The sequence below is a fragment of the Callithrix jacchus genome, chromosome 16 (genome assembly GCF_049354715.1).
Source record: "Callithrix jacchus isolate 240 chromosome 16, calJac240_pri, whole genome shotgun sequence".
NCBI lineage: Eukaryota > Metazoa > Chordata > Mammalia > Primates > Cebidae > Callithrix > Callithrix jacchus.
Genome location: NC_133517.1, coordinates 67,065,215 through 67,085,804, shown reverse-complemented (window position 1 = coordinate 67,085,804; position 20,590 = coordinate 67,065,215). Strand labels below are relative to the sequence as shown.

At 38.1% G+C, this 20,590-nt stretch overlaps 1 protein-coding gene across 4 annotated transcripts in view; it reads right to left on the bottom strand.

Annotated features, from left to right (window-relative positions):
- The window catches only part of ASAP1 (ArfGAP with SH3 domain, ankyrin repeat and PH domain 1), a 405,687-nt gene that overhangs the window by 178,777 nt on the left and 206,320 nt on the right, over positions 1-20,590 (bottom strand). For all 4 annotated transcript variants that reach the window (XM_017965593.4, XM_008983260.5, XM_078353182.1 and 1 more), the window contains one exon: positions 12,700-12,772. In XM_017965593.4, coding sequence (XP_017821082.1) covers positions 12,700-12,772 — 73 coding nt within the window. The remainder of the gene's footprint in view (positions 1-12,699; positions 12,773-20,590) is intronic.

Here is a 20,590-nt window from a genome sequence, read left to right as displayed (position 1 = left end):
GTTATAAAATATTTAATTCTATCTGTTTTTAAAATTATGTAAATAACTCATATACTATTACAGAGATATAAAAAGATAAAATTACAATTTCCCCCTTTCAAATCCCACCTCCTTAAAATACGCAAAGTTAATAATCTGGAGTGTATCTCAGTGAAATCTTAAGATTAAAAATATCACACACACACACACACACATACATACAGGTGTTTCCACCCCTTTCTCCCTTTAAAAAAAAAAACAAATGGGATATTACATATGACCACTATGGCTTGCTTTTTTCCTATGGAATAAAAATCATGACATTTAATATAAGTAAGCCTAATTATTTTAACTGTGATTATGTTCCATAATAAATCCTCCTGCTGAGAGGATACTAGGTTTTCTGTAGCTTTTGTCACCAAAACACAATGCTGCAATAAATACTCTTATACATAAGCTCTTACATGCCGTTAGTTTATCTCTGGAAAAATATATTCACAAAAGCAGAAATGCTAGGGGATAGGGTGTACAATTCAAATTTTAATTCATATTGCCACATTTTTTCCAGAGAAGTTGGTTAAAGCAATTCACATTCCCAACAGCAATGCACATATACAAGGGGCTCAACCATATAAGCACACAGATGTTACTGTTCCTTTTAGTTCTGGCCACATGTATATAAAAAAACTGACTATAGTAAATCTATCTTTTTGTATTTTATTGTCCATTAACATTTCCTTTTCTGTCTGTTTACATATTTAGCCTAGTTTTCCAATGCTAGTCTTTTTCCTACCAGTTTGTAAGAATGTCTTGCATAAAGGATAGAAACTTTATAAGTTGCAAATATTTCTTCGATTTTGTCTTGTAACTTGTTAATGGTGTCCTTTGTCATAGAGAAATTAAAAATTTTCATGTAGTCATTATAGATCAATCTGTACGCAAATGAATTTTTGGGGCTTCCTGCCTTGCTTATGTTCCTAAGCCTTCTAGTGTTTAGTATTTTTAAAAATATTTAATCTTTAATCAAAAGCAATATATTTGTTTATATAGCACAGGAAAGAGTTAGTTATTTAAAGTATGTTACTAAACTTTCTCAAGTTTCATTTACTTCAATATGTAAATACTTAATCCATCTGCAATGAAATTATAGGGCATTAGGAGTTATAACTTTGTTTTCTTTCTTCTGTATGAAAACATACTGCTCTGTATTTTAAGATGGCCTATAAAAGGCAGCTATTTAATATTTGATTTAAAAAAAAGAACACACAGACAACACTTGGATGGAGCGGGTTAGGTTTCACAAGAGAAGATAATTGAGCAGAAACTTGAAAAATGAATAGCTGTTTAACAAGTAGACTTGTGGTGTGAACATTCAAGGCAAGAGATAGCAGCATACCACATGGATGCCATAAAGTACTCAAGAATAAGGAAGCCAGTGTTTGCTTAGGTGGGCTGAGATACAAAGAAACTAACATGGCATCTCTGGTTGCTCCAGAACTTACCACCTTCAATCTAGAGTCAAGTAGGTTAAGATTTTGTTTTGTTTTAAGAGACAAGGTCTTGCTCTATTGCCCAGGCTGTAATGCAACAGCATGGTCAAAGCTTGCTACATCCTTGATCTCCTGGGTTCAAGTGATATTCCTACCTCAGCCTCTCCCTGGTAGCTGGGACTATAGGCATAAACTACCATGCTTGGCTTTTTTTGTTTTTAAGAGATGGGGCCTCACTATGCTGTCCAAGCTAGTCTCGAAACCCAGCCCTTAACCAATTCTCCTGCCTCAGCCCCCAAAGCACTGCGATAGGTTAAAGTTTTAAAAGCACAGTCCTCTGTTCCTGTTCATCATCAGACAGGGGCTCAGATCCTTTCTGCCACACCAATCCATAAACTCAGTGCCACTTGTCCTGTGACCCAGAAAAGAATTTGTTTTAATTTTATAGACACCATGTTATTGGGGAATGAGGGCTGGAGTTTGAGTCTAAACTCTTTATTTCCTTATCTATACCACTGACTAATTTGGAAACAGCTGCTGATTATGAGCAAGTTATTTCACTTCCCTGAGCCTCAGTATCCTTACATTTTCCTACCACCATTAACTGTAAGAGTCTATTGTTAAGATTAAAAACAAAGTCCTTGGAGGCAGAAAGCCCTGTGTACATTTTTCAAAACCGCTTTTCTCCCCGCCACTTTGGACAATTCATTTCTATAATTTCTCAAAGTCATTTTGAATTTGGAGTTGTTCTTTCAAAGTCCTAGCCAAGCCCCAGCCTCTGGGGTGTTATGTGGAAACTCAGCATGCATATTCTCATTTCTGCAGCACTGACAAATCCATTAAATAACAGAGTCCCAAGAAAAGATACCCACAGAGTTTTACAGAGCTATTACTCAGCACTTAAACAGCATCTGAACATCACTCTCCTACAGCAGAAGCACAAATGTTCTCTCTCCTGGCTTCTTCATACAGCCTTCCTACCTGTCAGAAGAAATACATATTACACTTTGGTTTACTGATGGCTCTGTAGGTAATTGCAATGCTTTGAGATCTGGCCCCTCAAATAGGTAGCAAAGACACAACCTATTCCTTCCCTACTTCAGTCTCCACAGTATGACTGAAAGGAGCCAAACCTTCTAAATAAATAAACTGGCGTTTACAAACAGGACCCCATATTTTACTACTAATTCACAAACTTTCATCAAGCACCTGCAATAGGATACAAAGGTTATTTAGTTTAGCGTTTAGAATTATGGCCTTGGATGTGACCTTTAAGTCGTTTTGAACTTTAGCTTTTTGGCTTATAAAGTATATGTAAAATAGAGATAATAAAACCTTGTTGGGTTCTGGTTCTGCTAATGAGGTAGTAGCCTAGGACAGGACTCAGCCTGAGTAACTACCCTCTGAACTAGTGCTCTGCACTATTTTTTTGTGGTTGATTTTGAGAGACAGGGTCTCACTCTGTTGCCCAGGATGGAGTGCAGCAGCGCAATTACGGCTCACTGCAGGCTTGACCTCTTCTGGCCATCCTCCCACCTCAGCCTCCTGAGTAGCTAAAACCAAAGGTGCATGCCACCATGCCCACCTAATTTTTTTTTTTTTTTTAATTTTTTGTAGAGATGGGGTTTTACCATGTTGCCCAGGCTGGTCTTGAATTCCTGGGCTCAAGTGATTCGCCTGCCTTGGCCTCCTGAAGTGCTGGAACTACAGGCATGAGCCACACTGTACTTGGCCTTCCAAACTAATAATAATCAATCCCTGTCAGTAAAACATTTCAAAGCATTTCCAAGCACTGCTTATATGTTTATTTAATCAATTATATATTATTATATATATTATACTACATATAACATAGTATATATTGTATGTATCATAACAATACTGTTTATATAAATAAATGGTTCTGATCTCAATGTCAGGGGTTCCAAAAACCCCTGAAATTGACTGAAATATTCTGCTTTGTAAGATTTTTTTTTTTAATTCAGAGAATGTGTGTCATTGTTCCAAGGTTTACCAAGGGGTCCATGACCCCAAAATATCCAGAATTAGAAGAAATGTTAGCTGTATCTGAAGACAAAGCTTCTTGCCCTTTCTGGGTGCACAGTTGTTGAGTCTGAGGAAAGGGCAACAGCATATGTGAGATCAAAAGGGGCAGGTTTCTCTGGATTAGTTGCTAGGGAGATGCAGTACTGCTAGACACTATGAACTCCCCTTTGGGTATGCACAGTGCATTTTAGAGGCTACAAAAGCATCTTCATCTCATTTCATAAATAGACAAGAAAAAAAATCATCATCTCATCTGTTTTACTGATAGAAAAACCAAGGTCCTGAGAAATGAAGGGACTTGTTAAAAAATATTCAGTTACTTCTTGTCAGAGTAGAGATCATATCCCAGCTCTACCTAGGAGCATCCCGACTCCTCACTGTACAGGCAGCATAGAACACTCCCCAAAACATGACCTTAACTAGGCTTCTCCACTTCAGAACTCTGGGAAAAGGCATCACTCTAAAATGTGGACGAGTAAGATAATGAGGGCCTCAGAGAACACAGATGTGTGGGGACTCCAAAAGTGTGTGTGTTTGTGATTCAGAATATACACAATGGGCCAGGAGCAGTGGCTCACACTGGTAATCAGCAATTTGGGAAGCCAAGACGGGTGAACTGCTTGAGCCCAGGTGGTCAAGACAAGCCTGGGAAATATGGCAAAACAACATCCCTACAAAAAACACATAAATTAGCCAGGCATGTACCAAGTGCCTGTGGTTCCAGCTACTACTTGGGAGGTTAAGGTGGGAGGATCAGCTGAGCCCAGGAGTGAGGCTGAAGTAAGCCAAGATCATGCCATCACACACTCCAGGCTGGGCAATGGAGTGAGACCTTGTCGAAGAAGAGGAGGGTAGGGTAGGGTAGGGTAGGGTAGGGCGGGAGGGGAGGGGAGGGGAGGGGAGGGGAGGGGAGGGGAGGGGAGGGGAGGGGAGGGGAGAGGAGGGGAGAGGAGGGGAGAGGAGAGGAGAGGAGAGAAGGAATATGAACAATAAAAAACGCCTATAACTTGGGGAAAAAAATATATAAACAATGAAAAAAACCTTGAAAAAGACATGTGGTTACTATCTTTTTTTCTTTTAGCTCATCTGAATTTTCTACAGTAAACATATTAATATCACATTGCCCTTTCACAATGGGGGAAGAAACCAGAAAATACCAGTGAGAAAAATCAGCACTGGATGTCCCAGTCCCCTCAGCACCCACACAGCTCTCTATAAAGAAAAACATACATGACTGATCAATTATCTGAGCCATAAAAGATCTCAGAATATCCTTCTGTTGTCTGTGAATGCAAGAGACAAACTGGCCGAGCAAAGTCATCCTCTGTCAACTCCTAAAAGTTTTGTCTTACAGCCCTGATTATCAATGAAAACTACTTCAGAATCAGTAACAACTTGCTTGATTTCCATACCCAAATGGGACATCACAAAAGTAGTTACTCTTTCTTGCTAAAGGCTTAATTGGAGAAGCCTCCAGTTGTAAAAACAAGACATTTTAAAATTCATGTTGACATATGAACTAAAAATATAATTCAACACACACATATGACTGCTTGTTAGAGGTTGTCATGCCACTGTTGTTTCTAGAGGGCAGATTCTTTGCTATGGTTTAAGTGTAGTTTCCTTTATACAGGAAAATACAATCCTACTTTGATGAGACATAAACCATTCAAGAATGATGAAAATGCAATTTGGAATAAGAAGCAGCAAGATATAGGTAAAGCCATAAAATCTTGCCTGTAATTGTCAAGAAGGGTCTATTTAAGGCCTGAATGTGGTCCTTAAAAATAACTATAGTCATTAATCTGAATCAATGGATTCCATGGCACACAGCAGGTATTCAACAGCAGCTATTATTTATTTTTACCAAAAGAAATCATTAAAGCAGAGAAATACATTTATATATCCACCTTTAACAGAGCAAATTTGTTGTTCATGCTGAGGCTTAAAAACCCCAAACTAGGCTGAGCATGGTGGGCTCACACCTGTAAATCCCAGCACTTTGGGAGGCAGAGATGGGCAGATGGCTTGAGCCTAGGAGTTCAAGACCAGTCTGGGCAACACGGTAAAAAATTCATCTCTACCAAACATCCCCTCCCCTTCACACACAAAAAAATTAGCTGGGCATGGCAGCATGCAACTGTGGTCCCAGCTACTTGGGAGGCTGAGAAGGGAAGATCACCCGAGGCCAGGAAGTCAAGACTGCAGTTAGCTGAGATTGCACTACTGCACTCCAGCCTGGGCAACACAGTGAGATCCTGTCTCCAACAAAACCCAAATTAGTGGTCACAAGTTTATTTAAAACTACTTAATTTGTCATGATGTATATTCCCCAAAGATACAAGCATCCATCATTAAAAATTAACTCATTTTAAGTAGAACGAGAGGACTCATTCTACAACCAGCAAAATGGAGGAAGTGCATACACAGGCTCGTATACATAGTAAATAGCTTCTAATTACAAGTAACAGAATATGTGAGCCAATAACTGGGACCCAAAAATTGAAACTTCCTAAGAAGCCTGGGGTTTTAATATTATTCTGGAGGCCAGGTGTGGTGGCTCATGCCTGTAATCCTAGCACTTTGGGAGGCCAAGGTGGGTGGATCACCTGAGATCAGGAGTTCAAGAGCAGCCTGGCCAACATGGTGAAACCCCATCCATATATATATTATTCTGGAAAGAGACATCGATTTTTTTAAACAGCAGTCTTTTGAATTGCTCTAGTTTATCCCCACATAATTTAAGGAGTAATACTCTCCTGGGTAAGTATATTCCCTTTTGCGGGGGAAAAAATACCCCTTCCTTGACCATTCTGAAGGAACTGAATAATTTGTTTTGACCTCCCAAGAAGTAATAATGGACCCACGAGAATGCAAAATGCCTTTAAGGCCCAAAAAAATTTGTTGAGATTTTGCTCAATCCCAGTATTTCTATCTAATACCTTTTGAGAGCTTGGAATTGTTACCATTTTTACTAATAAATTTACTGTAATTCAAAAAGATTTAAAAAAAAAAAATCCGGTTATTATCCACAAAATTGAAAAACAGCAAAAAAGGTAAAACTTCCTAGAGACAAGCTGCTTTTGTACATTTTGTGACATTTTATTCTAATCTATTATATCTCTTATACATGCCTGTTAAGAAAGTTTTTCTCCCCAATGAAAACTGCAAGATTAAAATAAGCATCATGTGACACCACAGTAAGACACTGAACCTAATCACCAACTCTAGTTACAACTGAATTCACAATATACCTTCAAGTCTGAGGAAATGCTTAACTAAAAAATAGCTGAAATGAAGTTGTTTGGCTACAAAAACATTTGCTTCCTATCCACTGATAAATTTAGTACTTCACCTTTAAAATCCTAGATTTGATTGTGCGCTAGGAGCTTTTTCTTAAAATAGGTAACTTAACAAAATGAAAACCTGAAGAGAACACCATATATTTTTTGACTTAAAAACAAAAACACTCTCTTATAAAACTATCTACTACTTAATTCTAACTGAAAGGGAATGGGAGACAAAAATGGAAGGCACTGAGAAAACCAATGGCTATCTTCCTTGTAACGAAAAAGCTACAAAACTTTATAACAATCTAGCTGTCTTTTGAAAATAAGACTTCCACGTCATATGCTTGTAATCAAATTATATACCACTGTCATTTTTTTCTTGCCCAGAAATATTAAAGGATTTACAAGCCTCAACTTTAAGACCAACAATGTTATAGATTCTAGGGGACATCATGTGTTACTAATAAGCTAACATTTATTCTGAATACATCCTGGCATAAATTTTAAGGAATCACCCATGTAATAATAAAATGTCCATTTAATTTGAGCCAAGAAAAAAAAAAAACGTAAAACTGTATTACAGAAAAAGACCTAGTAGCAGGAATATCCTGAGTTCCTATTCCCAGAAAAGAGTGCATACCTGTACCTGTGTTGTGTGAAAAAATATCTGTTCAAAAAGATTAATGTTTTCAACCTAGCTCATCTGATAGAACAGCCAACTCAGTATACCCATGCTTATTATGAACCGCATGCTTCTGTTTTGTAAAAGTACATCTCACTTTGTTTTTAAATACTGAGAAGCAAGCAGTAAGCTCTTTTCTCAAGCCACACCTGACTTACGTGCATTCACGTGCCCATGTTTCCAAGGGAAGAAATCCCATGAATGCCAGCCCCACTCCTACTGTACTGACCCAGGGTCTCTCACAAAGATCAAGTTCAAGATGCCAGCCAGGGCCGCAGTCATCTGAAAGTTTGCCTGGGGTTAGCAGATTTGCTTCCCTGTCTCACTAGCATGGCTGGCAAGTGAGTGGTAGTTTTCAGTGAGAGATTTCTCTCCATAGGACTGCTTGGGTATCCTGAATATGGTAACTGCCTTTCTCCAAATAAAATGACCAGAAAAAAATGGAAGGAAAGACCAGGTGGAAGCTATCTTGTCTATGGACTGGCCTTGGAAATCACATGGCATCACTTTTACTACATTCTATTCATTAGAAGGGAGTTAATAACTCAGTAACTCTGGTGTACATTCAAGGGGAAGGGGGATTAGGCTCTATCTTTGTAAAGGAAATTGTCCCAGAATTACAATATATTTTAAAACCTCCACAGTGCCGGAGAAACTATTAGCCATTTTAATCACATATTAGCAAAAGAGTGAAGGAGGGAGAAAACGGGAACGGGAGAGGGACCACTAAGGCAGACTTCCTAAATGACAATCTGTTTCACAGATTAGTAACATCAAGACTTCAAAACTTACAACTAACAACACAGGAAAACTGAATGGCTTTGAGAATCTTCCACTGGTCTAAGCAGTTCACAGAAATGAGTTTTTTTTTTTTAAATGTCCTCATACACAACAAGGAAAAGTGAGACACAAATTCCCAGAACAATCTTCAAACTAAAGAGCTTGCATGGAGACAATTTGTTTAAAAAAAAAACAAAAAACCCTCATTTTTATACTGCTTACCAGTACTGATAAAAGCTTATGTGTAAAAATAACACATTTTAAGGGTAAGAACCTTCACAATGTTTAGCCAGCTTTCAAATCACTTTGAGAAGGTGAGTGATTGGTAATCTCCAACCAGAAATATAGGAATGCTTTTTAAATGTTTAAAAAATATCATGTGGGTTTTGTATCACTTAAGCATTGTGAGAAAACAAGAAAATTATGAAAACGCATTGGGAAACAGATACCAGGGTTCAGCCTCTTGTGGTTTCTCTGGATGAGGCCAAAAGCCCTTGGAGGGGAACAGCTTGGATTCCACTGACAATGTATCATGGAAAGATATGCAACACCACTGTTTTACTCATCTAGTTATTTCTGAAGAGTTAAATGTCATAGTGCTGTCCACAAACTCAGCTGTACTATACTCGCTCATGATTACAGAAACCCTTTCAGGCCTCTGTGAGGAAGCTGGAGAGATCTGAGTCTGTCCCTATATTTATGAAACATGACCATGGTTAATTACTATTTGTGGTCTCTTCTGGGAAATACCAAATTCATCCCACAGATTACAATGCTGGGAGTTTCCATATGATGGATCCATTCATAAATACTCATGATTAGTGAATATTCATAGCTGATCTCAGAGAACTTCCCAGGTAGTAACCTATCCAGCCAACATGCAGCGATTCAACCCTTGTTGAGCCCCTGCTCTATGTTAGGTAGAAGACAAATACAGAGTAGCCGTAAAAGAGCAAAGCTGGGAGTCAGATGGGCTCTCTTTCCATTTTTTGCTAGTTATGGTACTTTGAACAAGTTTTTCTGGTTCTCTAAGTTTCAGTTTCATCATCTATAAAATGAGGACAATGGTACCTACCTTATCAGCTTGTTTGTCTCAGTCTACTATAGCATAAATACACAATGAATATCATTTTCACCTAGTGGTATTCCCTTAGCACCTTCCTCACACTACCTCAGATCCTTCTTCCTATTTCACCCTTTGTACTTTGTAAGCTTCCTTTTATAGCACTTCCTAGTTTCTAGTTACAAGTACTTTCCAGTTTGATGATCATTAATCTCTTCCCCACTGGGTTGTAAAATTCATGGAGGCAGAGAATTTGATGTGCCAAACACCTAACACCCAGAACAGGAGAACATAATAGGTGCTCAATAAATACCTTTTTGAACAAACTAATAAATTACTTTGACAAATGCATAAACTACAAAGATGAAAAACATAGTACTAGTCTTATCAAAAAGCTCATAGGCCAGTGCAACAGTTCTTAATTCTAGCTGCAAGTTAGTATCAGCTGGGGAATAATATTTTTTTAATCCCTATACCTGGGTTCTACTTTGGAATAATTCTAGGGTAAGAGTTTCAGGGATTTCTGTTTTTAAGAGTTCTTCAGGTGATCCTAATCAACAAAGGTAAGAATCATTAGTCTCCTCCAAGAGAGATGGTTAGTATTTGCAATACAACAGGATACACATTCTCTTATAGTATCACTGTCCAACAGGACTTCCTGTGATGATGGAGAAGTTTCTATTTCTGCACTATCCAATATGGCACCCACTAGTCATATATGGCTGTTAAGCTCTTGAAATGTAGCTAAAACTGAGGAACTGAATTATAAATTTTATTTAAATTAATTTAAAATATAAAACCATATGTCATCAGAGGCTACTCTAATAGTAAAGACCTAGGAGGAGGGTACACAATCTAGTCTAGACTGGAGAGATTCAATGTTCAGTTAACTGTGCCACCCCCACCCACAAAGAGGGTGCAGTCTACTGAAGGGGGCTGCACCCAAATTCTGCATACAGCCCTTGAAACTCTCTCCTCTTTACATCCATACAGGAACAACTTCTCCCTTTTGTCATACCAAGGGCAGCTTTGATCAAGGAAATCCTTTAAAGAACAGGAAGAAGTATATCCCCCAGTAGAGGAGCCTTTGTGTGAGCCGCTGAGTGATGTGGCCAAGGGATGAAATACATTTTGAGGGAGAACATTTGGAAAAGAGTCACATGGAGGGAGCTCTCAGGATAGTAAATACAGCAGTGCCTCACAGGTGTAAAGCAAGTGTCTCCCTTTTGCAGCTCACAGGCTGAGAGCCTCAAGCACAAACCGTCATCTCATTACAGAGAACTGACCATTCTTCCTGAGACAAATAATGGTTCATTAAGCTCTTTAAAAAATAAGTCTGGTCAAATGTTATATGTGGAATCACTGAATTAAAATAGAGAAGGCACACAAATATTCATCCAGCTGTCCTTTCCCATCATCTACAATTTGTTAAGCACCTACTATGTGGTAGGCAGTGTATTAGGGGTCTTAGATGGTCTCTCATTTTGTCCATACAATCCCCTGCACATTTGATATTATTTTTTAAATTTACGGTGAGGAAGTGTAAGACTCCTAAAAGTTAAATAATATGCTTGAACAAGTATAACAAAGCTAGGATTCAAACTCAGACCTAGAATACTTGAGTTTCTCTTTTTTAAAATGGTGTGTCGTGTTCTATTATATGTATACTATTGTTTATTTAATAAATCCCTTTTTTTCCTGCCCTTCCAAACCACAATCGAGGCTTCAGTGAAATTCCTTGTATATAATACTTTAAATAAATTTTTATTGGTACATAATATACATACGCACAGAAAAGTACATAAATCCTAAGTTCAGCATCTGATGTATTATCAAAAAGTAAACTTAACCACATAACCACCACTAATATCAAGAAACAACAATATCAGCACCTCAGAAGCCCGCTTTGTGGCATCTCCTAGTTATTTATTCCACTTGATTCCCTGAAGAGCTAATATCAAATATAAGAGCCTAACACAAGTGTGGGAGTTCCGTGAAATAAAAATGAAGGGCAGAAGTAATAAATTAGGTATATAACTTAGGCCAAGATCTAAAACGACATTTGGTCACAACTACATGACTATTAGTTATCTACCTTAATGAAAAGTTAGTGTTTTATTGGATATAAAGAAATTAGGGAGCAAAATGAAGGCACCAGGGTGCAAAATGTGTTAACAATTAATATTACACAATGTCTCAGACCAAGGAGGGGTTAAAAAAACAAGAGAGTATTAGGTTCCAGTTTTTATTTGGCTAGTGATTCCCAGCTCTGATGAGACATAAGGGCCATAAAGTACCTGAGGGTTTTGCTTTCTTCATTCAGCTCGACAATTTGATGATGATAACGTTAAGAGGAATACGCATTTGCTGAACTCCCATGACCGGGCAGACCCTTTACAGATATGAGCTCATTAAATCCCTTCAACAACTTTTTAAATACCACTATCCCCGTTTTACGAAAGAAAAATGGAGGTTCAAGAAGGTGAAACAATCAGTTCAGGGTCACCTTGCTAATAAATGGATTAGCAAGAATGAAAACCCACATCTGTCCAACTTCACGGCCTGTGCTCTTTCTATTATAGCCTCCTGTCTTCCCTCCCAGGTTTTCTGTTAAGTTACAGACCATTGATTTCTTAGATCAGTAACATATTGGTAGGTGAGCTGGTACTGCAATAATAACAAAAGACATGAGTGAGAGACTCAGAAATCCATTTTGTTTCGAAGCCTCTCCTCTACAGTGCTGGAGCCTACCAATTTTTGTGGTTACTCATTGTTTTTTGTTTTTAAATTTACTTCCTCTTATGCACCAATGACATACTTTTGCCTCCAAGTTGACAAAGTTACTAGACAAAGTTAAAACATTTAATTACACAGGTTACCCGGCACACCTCCCAACAAAAGAAAAGATGATAGCTGACAGGTCTGTTGAGGTCTGAGTTTAACTTTGTCCCCTCCTCTCTAACTTTTTCCACAACCATCACCAATATTGATTTTCAAATGTGTACATGTAACACTAAGGAGGGGAAAAGATTCTGATGTGTTAAATTGAGGTCACTGGGTTACAGGTTGACCAAATTCACACAGACATTTTATACATCTCATGTCACTTGTGACAAAATTACTCATAACTCTATTAAGCACTTAAGTGTATAATAAAATCCACTGCGACTAATGTTTTCTCTTCTTTCTATTTTGGAAAGACTAATAATAGGTTTAGGCTGATAGTCAAAGTTAAGAGAAAAAGAGAAATTTCTTTACCTACTTATTTTTACATTTGTGTCACGTTTCCTATAAACTTAACATGTTTTAAATAACTAAGAAAACTCTGTAGACATTATTCATGTCATCCAATTTTCAGTAAGTGCTTACCTTGACCAGAATTATATATTGCTTTCACAGACTTCTTCACTTTCTGAAGGGCTGTTCTATCTTGGTCTAGAGCCTAAAAGAGAAAAAAGGAGGAAAAGATGTTAGAAGATTTGGTAAATTAAAAAAAAGAAAAATTCATTTGTAATTGCATTTATTTTCCTGAGTATCAAAACAATAGCAAACTGACATATTTATTAACAATGAACCATTTCAGACTTGAAGTCTGGGAGATTTGAGTAGTTATTTTTTTCAGGAAAATTAGTCATTTCACAAAGCTCTGTGTGAAATGGATAGTATTTTAGTCAGTCAATTATCATGCTGTTATGTACAAGAAAGAAAATACAAGACACCTAAGAAATTTGTATTCTCTCACGAGTTTACAATCTGGTAAGGAGAAAAGGCAAGCATAGACCTGAATGGCACAGTACCCCAGCAACAGGACACATTTTAGCACCTAATGATAATTTTAGCCAGAAAAACATTTCAAGAGGTATAATGAGTAGGAATGACCTGAAAAGCTTTTCACAGTGCTTTTAAGTTTTGGGATTTTAGTGTTAAAAAAAAAAAATTAACTATGACTTATGGCAGTTGAATTTTAGCAATCTTTTAATTTAAAAAAGTTTGGAAAATGCCATCATGATTCTGGCAATGCTATTAAATGATTTCTTAGATGATGAATCAACACATTAATCTACTTGTGGTACAAGCAGGGTCTTCTAGGGGTCTGCTGTTGACTCTTAATCTAGGTCCAAGATATACAATTGTGTTTAGTTTGTTAAAATTCAGCAAACTGTGCACTTAGGATATGTACTCCTTTCTGTACATATATTACACTCCAACTACAAGTTTAAAAGGAGGCATAGTCAATATAGTTGGCACACTGAACTAACTTCCTAAAATAATTTTAGGCCCCTTTCTGCTACTTCAACAAGGGTTGGTGGTCAGGCTAGGAATTCCCAGATGATATGTCAAGATTTGGAGGGCATGAGTAATAACAGTAATAAGCTGAATAAATAAAAATTTAAAACATTAAACGTACACTTGCATCCATTAAGTCATCTAAACCTCGGAACTTCAGAGCAGAAAACTGATGCCCTCAGAGGCTAAGTACTTCCCTGAAGATGCCGAAAGGGGTAAATACAAGGGCAGCAGGCACCCACCATTCCCCTTCTGGAAAATGGTCTTTCCTACCATTTTCCTTCACCTCTTGTTCTCTAGACACCAATGGCTGATCAGGTGAGTACCCGACTCATACTGGGCTCAATGTCATCCCTAGGATTTGTGTGCTTGAAACAATGACCACAATGCTCAGTCCCTTTCTGGTCACATCAGCTTAGGACTGCCAGTGGTTCTGTTTCTAGATGTAAGGAAGAATCTGGCCAGACAGAATGACATTAACAGAGACACAGTAACAAAGAAAAGAGGTAAAGACAGTCCTCTGGCATCTGAGTTTTTGCTTCTAGGTGCCCCCAAGGCATATGTCACTGTTAACCTTCCTACAGTCTGAGTACATGAGATAACTAATTCCTTCTGTCCCAAGCCACTTGAGCTTGGAATTCCGTCACTTGTAACCACAAGTCCAAAATAACACTAGAACTATCATTTACTGAGCACTAACTACACATTGGGTATAATGTTGATTATATTTATAAAACATAACCAATTTTGTAAGATATATATGCTTTCAAATATTTTATCTCTTTGCATTGCATCTTAACAAAAACCCTGTTAAGTATCATCTTCATTTTTTAGATAAGGAAATGTAGCAGACCTTCAATAAATACTCATAGAAAGGGAAGGAAAAAAAGGCTTTTCCAAGGTCACAGAGTCAGAAAATGCTAATGTCACATTCCACACTTAGACGTACCAAACCCCAAAGCATACACTTTCTTTACTGGGATGCTGAGACAGAAAACAAGGTTTCCAGGCTGCAAGTTTAACACTATTTCCACTGTATCCATCACCTACATTCTAATTTTGTCACATCCATTGCCCCCTTGTATTTCTGTTCAATATTTTTGTTTAAATACACTCACAGCTTTTTAAAAAAATTTAAATAACTCTATTGTAAAGAGCTATGATAAAGGAAAAACCAGAGGGAAGAACTAACATTTAACAAATGCTTGGTATTAACCAGAAAGCATGCTAAGAGGTTTACACAGATTATCTCACTTAATTCTCACAAAAGTCCTGTGAAATAAATATTACTATTATATCCATTTTATAGATGAGGAAACAGAGGCTTGGCTTAGAAAGGTTAACTTGCCCAGGGTAGCTGAGCTGGAATTTGAACCCAGGTCTTTGACAACAGAGCCTTATATTCTAACCATACCTAATTCTGCATTCTAATGATATCTATGATAAGCTGAAACTAAAAACAGTCTCATCATATGGGGGAGGTAGTGACTATATATCAGTTTTGAGATAAACCTGAGTTTAAAAAAATTACAAGACATTTAAATTGCTAAGATTAGGAGGTAAAGAAAATGATGCAAATATGCATTTACTTAAAAGACTGAATCCAATGGGTTTATTCTCAGAAACACTATTTTTGTGATGACCTTTTTAAAAAAATCCTAAAAATAGTCATTTATTTCTTTTCTATACTTATGATTGCTCTTTTTTCCTGATGAAAAACCCTGGGCCTTAGAGAAATTCGTTAGCTTGCCAACTGTCACATACTAAGCAAGAGAAGAGCCATGCTTTTTCAAACATGCCACCTACTGTGTTGTGGAAGGCAAGTCCAAGTTTCCCCTGGATCTTAACATTTCTAAATTATTTTCAAGAAAGAAACAAAGATCTGCTTCTGGAGGAAAATAACCTATCAGTTATCTCTGGGGAAATAATGACTAAAAAGGGATGGCTGTGGTCTAACAGAAGTTAATAAGTGGGCTTTAGAGTTAACTCTGAATGAGCAAACGAATGTGGAAGATTTCAGCCATAACATTTTTTTAGACCATCTACCTACTTCCTTTTGTTGGGGAAAGTGGGTACAGTCTCAGAATTTCTACTGAATGTTTACTAACTTGCCTATGAACTGGTAGTGTGTAAAGTTCACCTACTTACTTTTAAAGGTTATTAAAAGCATCCCCACTTGACAGCTATAGTCAGTTAAGTCTAGGTGACACTTCTTTTTTTTAAGTTTGGCCACTGGCAAAAAGAAGCTAAATAAAATGCACTTTTAAGAGCCTCATGTTTTAGAGAGCCAGGGGATACTGTCCTTCAATCAAACAAGGCACCCTCTAGCAGTAACACACATGTCTAAGTGTGCTACGAAGTTTCATTCCCATAAATAAGTGCTAAACAATAACTGCAGTGACATCCTTTGAAATGTCATATATGTAAAATTAAATAAGGGCTAAGAGAAAAATGGTAGATAATATAGGCTCTAAGATTCTCTTTCCCAAATCATTAAAAGTATGATAAAATGTGTGCGGGCATTTCTAGGTATGCATCCACAGTTGAACAACTCAAAAGGGTGAGTGGGGGCGGGGGGGACAAGAATGAATTAACAAATAAATGAATACAGGAGAGGGTAAAGTTGTGAGAGATTGCATCATTACGTTCTCTTTAACATTATATAACTAAAGATCAGGAATTCTAATTGAGAAGAGTACTTCCAACCTTGATATAAACTTTATTTTTATTTCACACACAGTCCTACCAAGTCTTGTCATTTGAATCTAGGCACAGGGAAGAGTTGCAGGCTGCTGCAAATGAGAGAGAGGCTGCTGGGAAGCCATACTGATGGAAGCACTGAGAGCTGACAGCCAAAAGGATGTAGAAAAATTATACAAACTGAACCGTAAGGATGGAAAAGCACTTGAGACTTTGAGGACACAAAGGGTACCCCTCCAGGCCAAGTAGTATCCCTCTGTCACAGTGGAATGTAAGAGCAGATGTTCTCAGAGACATGTATGAATCTGATCATGCCTGCTTCCAGCTCAGGGCATTTGAACTAGCTGATTGCTCTGCCTAGAACTCTTCCCCCAAGTTCTCTAGATTACTGGTTCTTTCTTCTTACACAGGCCTCAGATTAAAGTCCTTTCCCAGCAAAAGCCTTCTAAGGACACCCTACAGCAGTGTACACCTTTGTCCCACCCAAGGGTTACTCTCAAATGCACATCATGCCAATTTTTCCATAGTGTTACCATACCCTGAAATGATTCTGGTCATGATTTATTTGCTTTTATGGTATTTCTCTCTCTACTAGAAGAATGAGAGTTCTATGAAAGCAGGGGCTTTGTATGACCTGTTCACAGCTGAGTTCCTATTCCCAGTGACTAGCAGATAGCAGATGCTCAAAAATGCTTATGAAATGAAGCAACAAGCCAGGCGCGGTGGCTCACGCTTGTAATCCCAGCACTTTGGGAGGCTGAGGCGGGTGGATCACGAGGTCAAGAGATCGAAACCATCCTGGCCAACATGGTGAAACCCCATCTCTACTAAAAATACAGAAAATTAGCTGGGCATGGTGGCACATGCCTATAATCCCAGCTACTTGGGTGGCTGAGGCAGGAGAATCACTTGAACCCAGGAGGCGGAGGTTGCAGTGAGCCAAGATTACGCCATTGCACTCCAGCCTGGGCAACAAGAGCAAAACTCCGTCTCAAAAAAAAAGAAAGAAATGAAGCAACAAATGACTGAATACATAAACTCACCAGTATAATCATCTCTACAAAACAGAAAAGTAGGCAACATAAGACTTGCTTTGAAAATGGCTGATAAAATAGTTATAGATTCAGAAAACATGGTCCTCTGTAATTCCTTCCCTAATGATTTTGAACAACCAAAGTTTAAAGGTATACATATCTTTTATCTATAGCCATATATGTAGAAGAGGTATGACTATCCAGTGATGAGAATAATGTGTTAACAAAACATTGCCTTAAAATAGTTATTCTGTGAACTTTCTTTAGAAATATTTTATTGAAATACATTTATGTTAACTGAGCAATGGCAATACTGTTGCCATTATTCATTATGATTTTCTATTTTAGAATTACTTTCTAAATCTATAGCACTTTCTATATACTCAAGTAGGAAAACTGCTCTTATTTTGGGTAGATTTGATTTTAGATAATAACTATAACTCTTTGGAGCTAGATTTTATAAATATGTTTACAGAGGCAGGAAATAGTACATAACAATAAAATTCTAGCACAGAACTTCCTAGTGATAGCAGGAAATTATACCTACCATCCAGGAGGGCTCTGAGCATTCAGTATGTTAATGTACCTAGAAGTGGCTATCACAAAGCCTGGAATGGAGCAGGTGCTCAAAAATGACTAGCTGTCCTTACCCTCACCTCTGAAGGCAGTACCGAGTGAAATACTTGGAGCAGCAACAGCAAAACATCTTTGAAACAAATACTCCTATAACAAAGTGATTTCCTTAAAAAAAAAAAAAGTTTTTTTAACTCCCTTGGAAAAAAAAAGTGCTTCCATTTTATTGCTTTATAGTACATTCAGAGAGGTCATTTCAAATATACTTCTTAATAGATGTATTTGTCCCATAATTGTCACAAGGCAAATGTACTTATATGTATTATTCCTTTAATAAGGAAGCAAGGGAATGCTACTTTGGCCTAATTTTGGTTTAGACTCTGATTACTTCAGCCTTGAGCTTGTTGGGCAATCATGCTACCTGGAAGGGAGGAGGGAGGACTGCTGGGTTTAGGGATGTCTACTTAACACTTGCATAAGAGGATGAAAAAGTGATGTAAGTTCTCATGCAGGCTCACAGCCAAATCAGCAAATTATTTATCCATTGTAAGGCTCCACATGCTAGAACATATACATGAATAATCATAATGTGAAGGCATAAGCTCTTTCCATGCATTCATTCCACATTGTCCCATGTGATCATGAGTAGAGTTATGGATAAAGTTCCTCCTCAAAAAAGGGGAGAGGTACAGGCAAACCATGCAAATGTGTGCAGTCAGCCTTCCATAACCGCAGGTTCCACAAGGGGAATTTGTGTGTGCATAGATTTTGGTATCTGTGGGGGGTCCTGGAACCAATCTCTCTAAGATACTGAGAGACAACTGTATTTTTTCTGCTGATTATCAAACTTGGGTTTTTACATGATTTATGCACTTACTCATCCACTCAGTGTGCCAGACGCTTCAACAAGTGAACACGCTTTCACAGCCTAAGTGTGAAAACCAAATTGTTCATCTACCTCTCCTTAACCAGCTGCAGGCCTCCTCACTTCTACTTGCCACAGCAAAACAGCAGCAGCAAAACCCATTGCTAAAAGAAATGGGAAGCCCAGTAAGGCTTCTGATAGGATTGATAAAGTAAGTTATTCATTAAACATTTATTATTGCTAGCCTGGGGCTTGCTTTATCCACACTTCTCACATCTTTCCATTCTATATCTTAGGTTTTAGGTGGTTAGGTACCCGTGTCTCTCCCTCTAACTCCATCAACTAAAAGTTTTCTAAGAATACCAGGATAATATTCATGTTTATTTCTTCACATAAAAGATGCTGTGTAAGGATTCCTTGACATGAAGGAACACGTGCGTGCGCTCTCTCTCTCTCTCTCTGGAGGAAGAAAGGAAAGATGAATGAATTCACTGTTCTTCCAATAAAACGAAGTCCTCACTACTGCCTGCAAGGCCCTATGTGACCCAGCTCTCTGCCCTCTCCCCTCTGTTCCCACATCCTCCACTACTCATTAAGTTCCAGCCACACCTATAGTTATTCTAACCCCAGAGCACTAGTCCTGCTTTAGAGCTTTTACAATTGCTGACCTCTCTCCTAAAATCTTTTTCTTAAAACTCTCTTTGCCTAAATCTAAACAAGCCTGGCCTCTACCTTCAGTTTTTTTTTTTTTTTCTGGCATTCAGCTCAAATGTCATCTCAAAAGGACATGCTGACCACCCAACTCACCGTCACTCTCCATTCCTTACCCTCTCCTGCTTCCTAAGAAGCACTAACACTCTCTGAAATGATCTTATGGGTATGCTCCTACATTTACAATCCATCTGTCCCAATAGAATGTAATCTCTCAAAGAAGGTAGTACTATTCTGTTTGTGGCAATGTCACCAGCACTGGAAATGATAAAAGATACTCAGTAAGTATCTATTAATTTTTAAATTTTCCCTTCTTTTCACAAGTTGTTGATCTATTAAATTCACTTTAAAAACTTGTGTTAGTCACCGATCTGGCTGGAAGGCTGAATCAAGGGTGTGCAGATCACCCTGTTGTAACCTTCATATCTAGACTAAAAGGCCCCAACAGGTGGCATGGTATCAGGCTTACTAGAGCAGTCAGTGGAAGCTGACTGAACAAGTGAACAAACGGAAGGCGAAAGAATGAAAGACACAACGAATGGTGAAAGAAAGAATACCTCTCTTAAGTCTGTTTCTGACATCTGAGGACCTGTTGGTGGCTGCAGTTAAACTGGCTGGTGTACTATGTGGATATGCACTCCCTGTTGCCTTGTCCCCTCCTACACTAGTAAATTGATGGTCCCAGAATCTTCTGACTACTTGAAACTAAAACAAGAATGCCCATTCCTGGAGACCGTGGAAGAATCCAAAATGACCATGTGGGTACAACGAATGCTGCTGCTGCCGCCAAAGCAGATTTGTCTCCTCATTTGAAAGAGTAAGTGCAGTGGCCACAAGGAAATTAAAACCCAACTAGTCTGAAAATATTTCTCATCATGTCTTCTCACTAGAATTATCTTTCTATGCATTCACCCACCCAGCAAACATTTACTAAGCAGTGGCTAGGAACTAGGCCATAAAGACACAGAAGAAACTGAAACATATCCTGTCTGTATGGCACACCTTTGGAAGAACAAAGTAAGTTTCATGGGGTTCCAGGGATAACAAAAAGAAGGTTAGAAATGAATTAAGGAGAGAAGGAGGGAGCTAA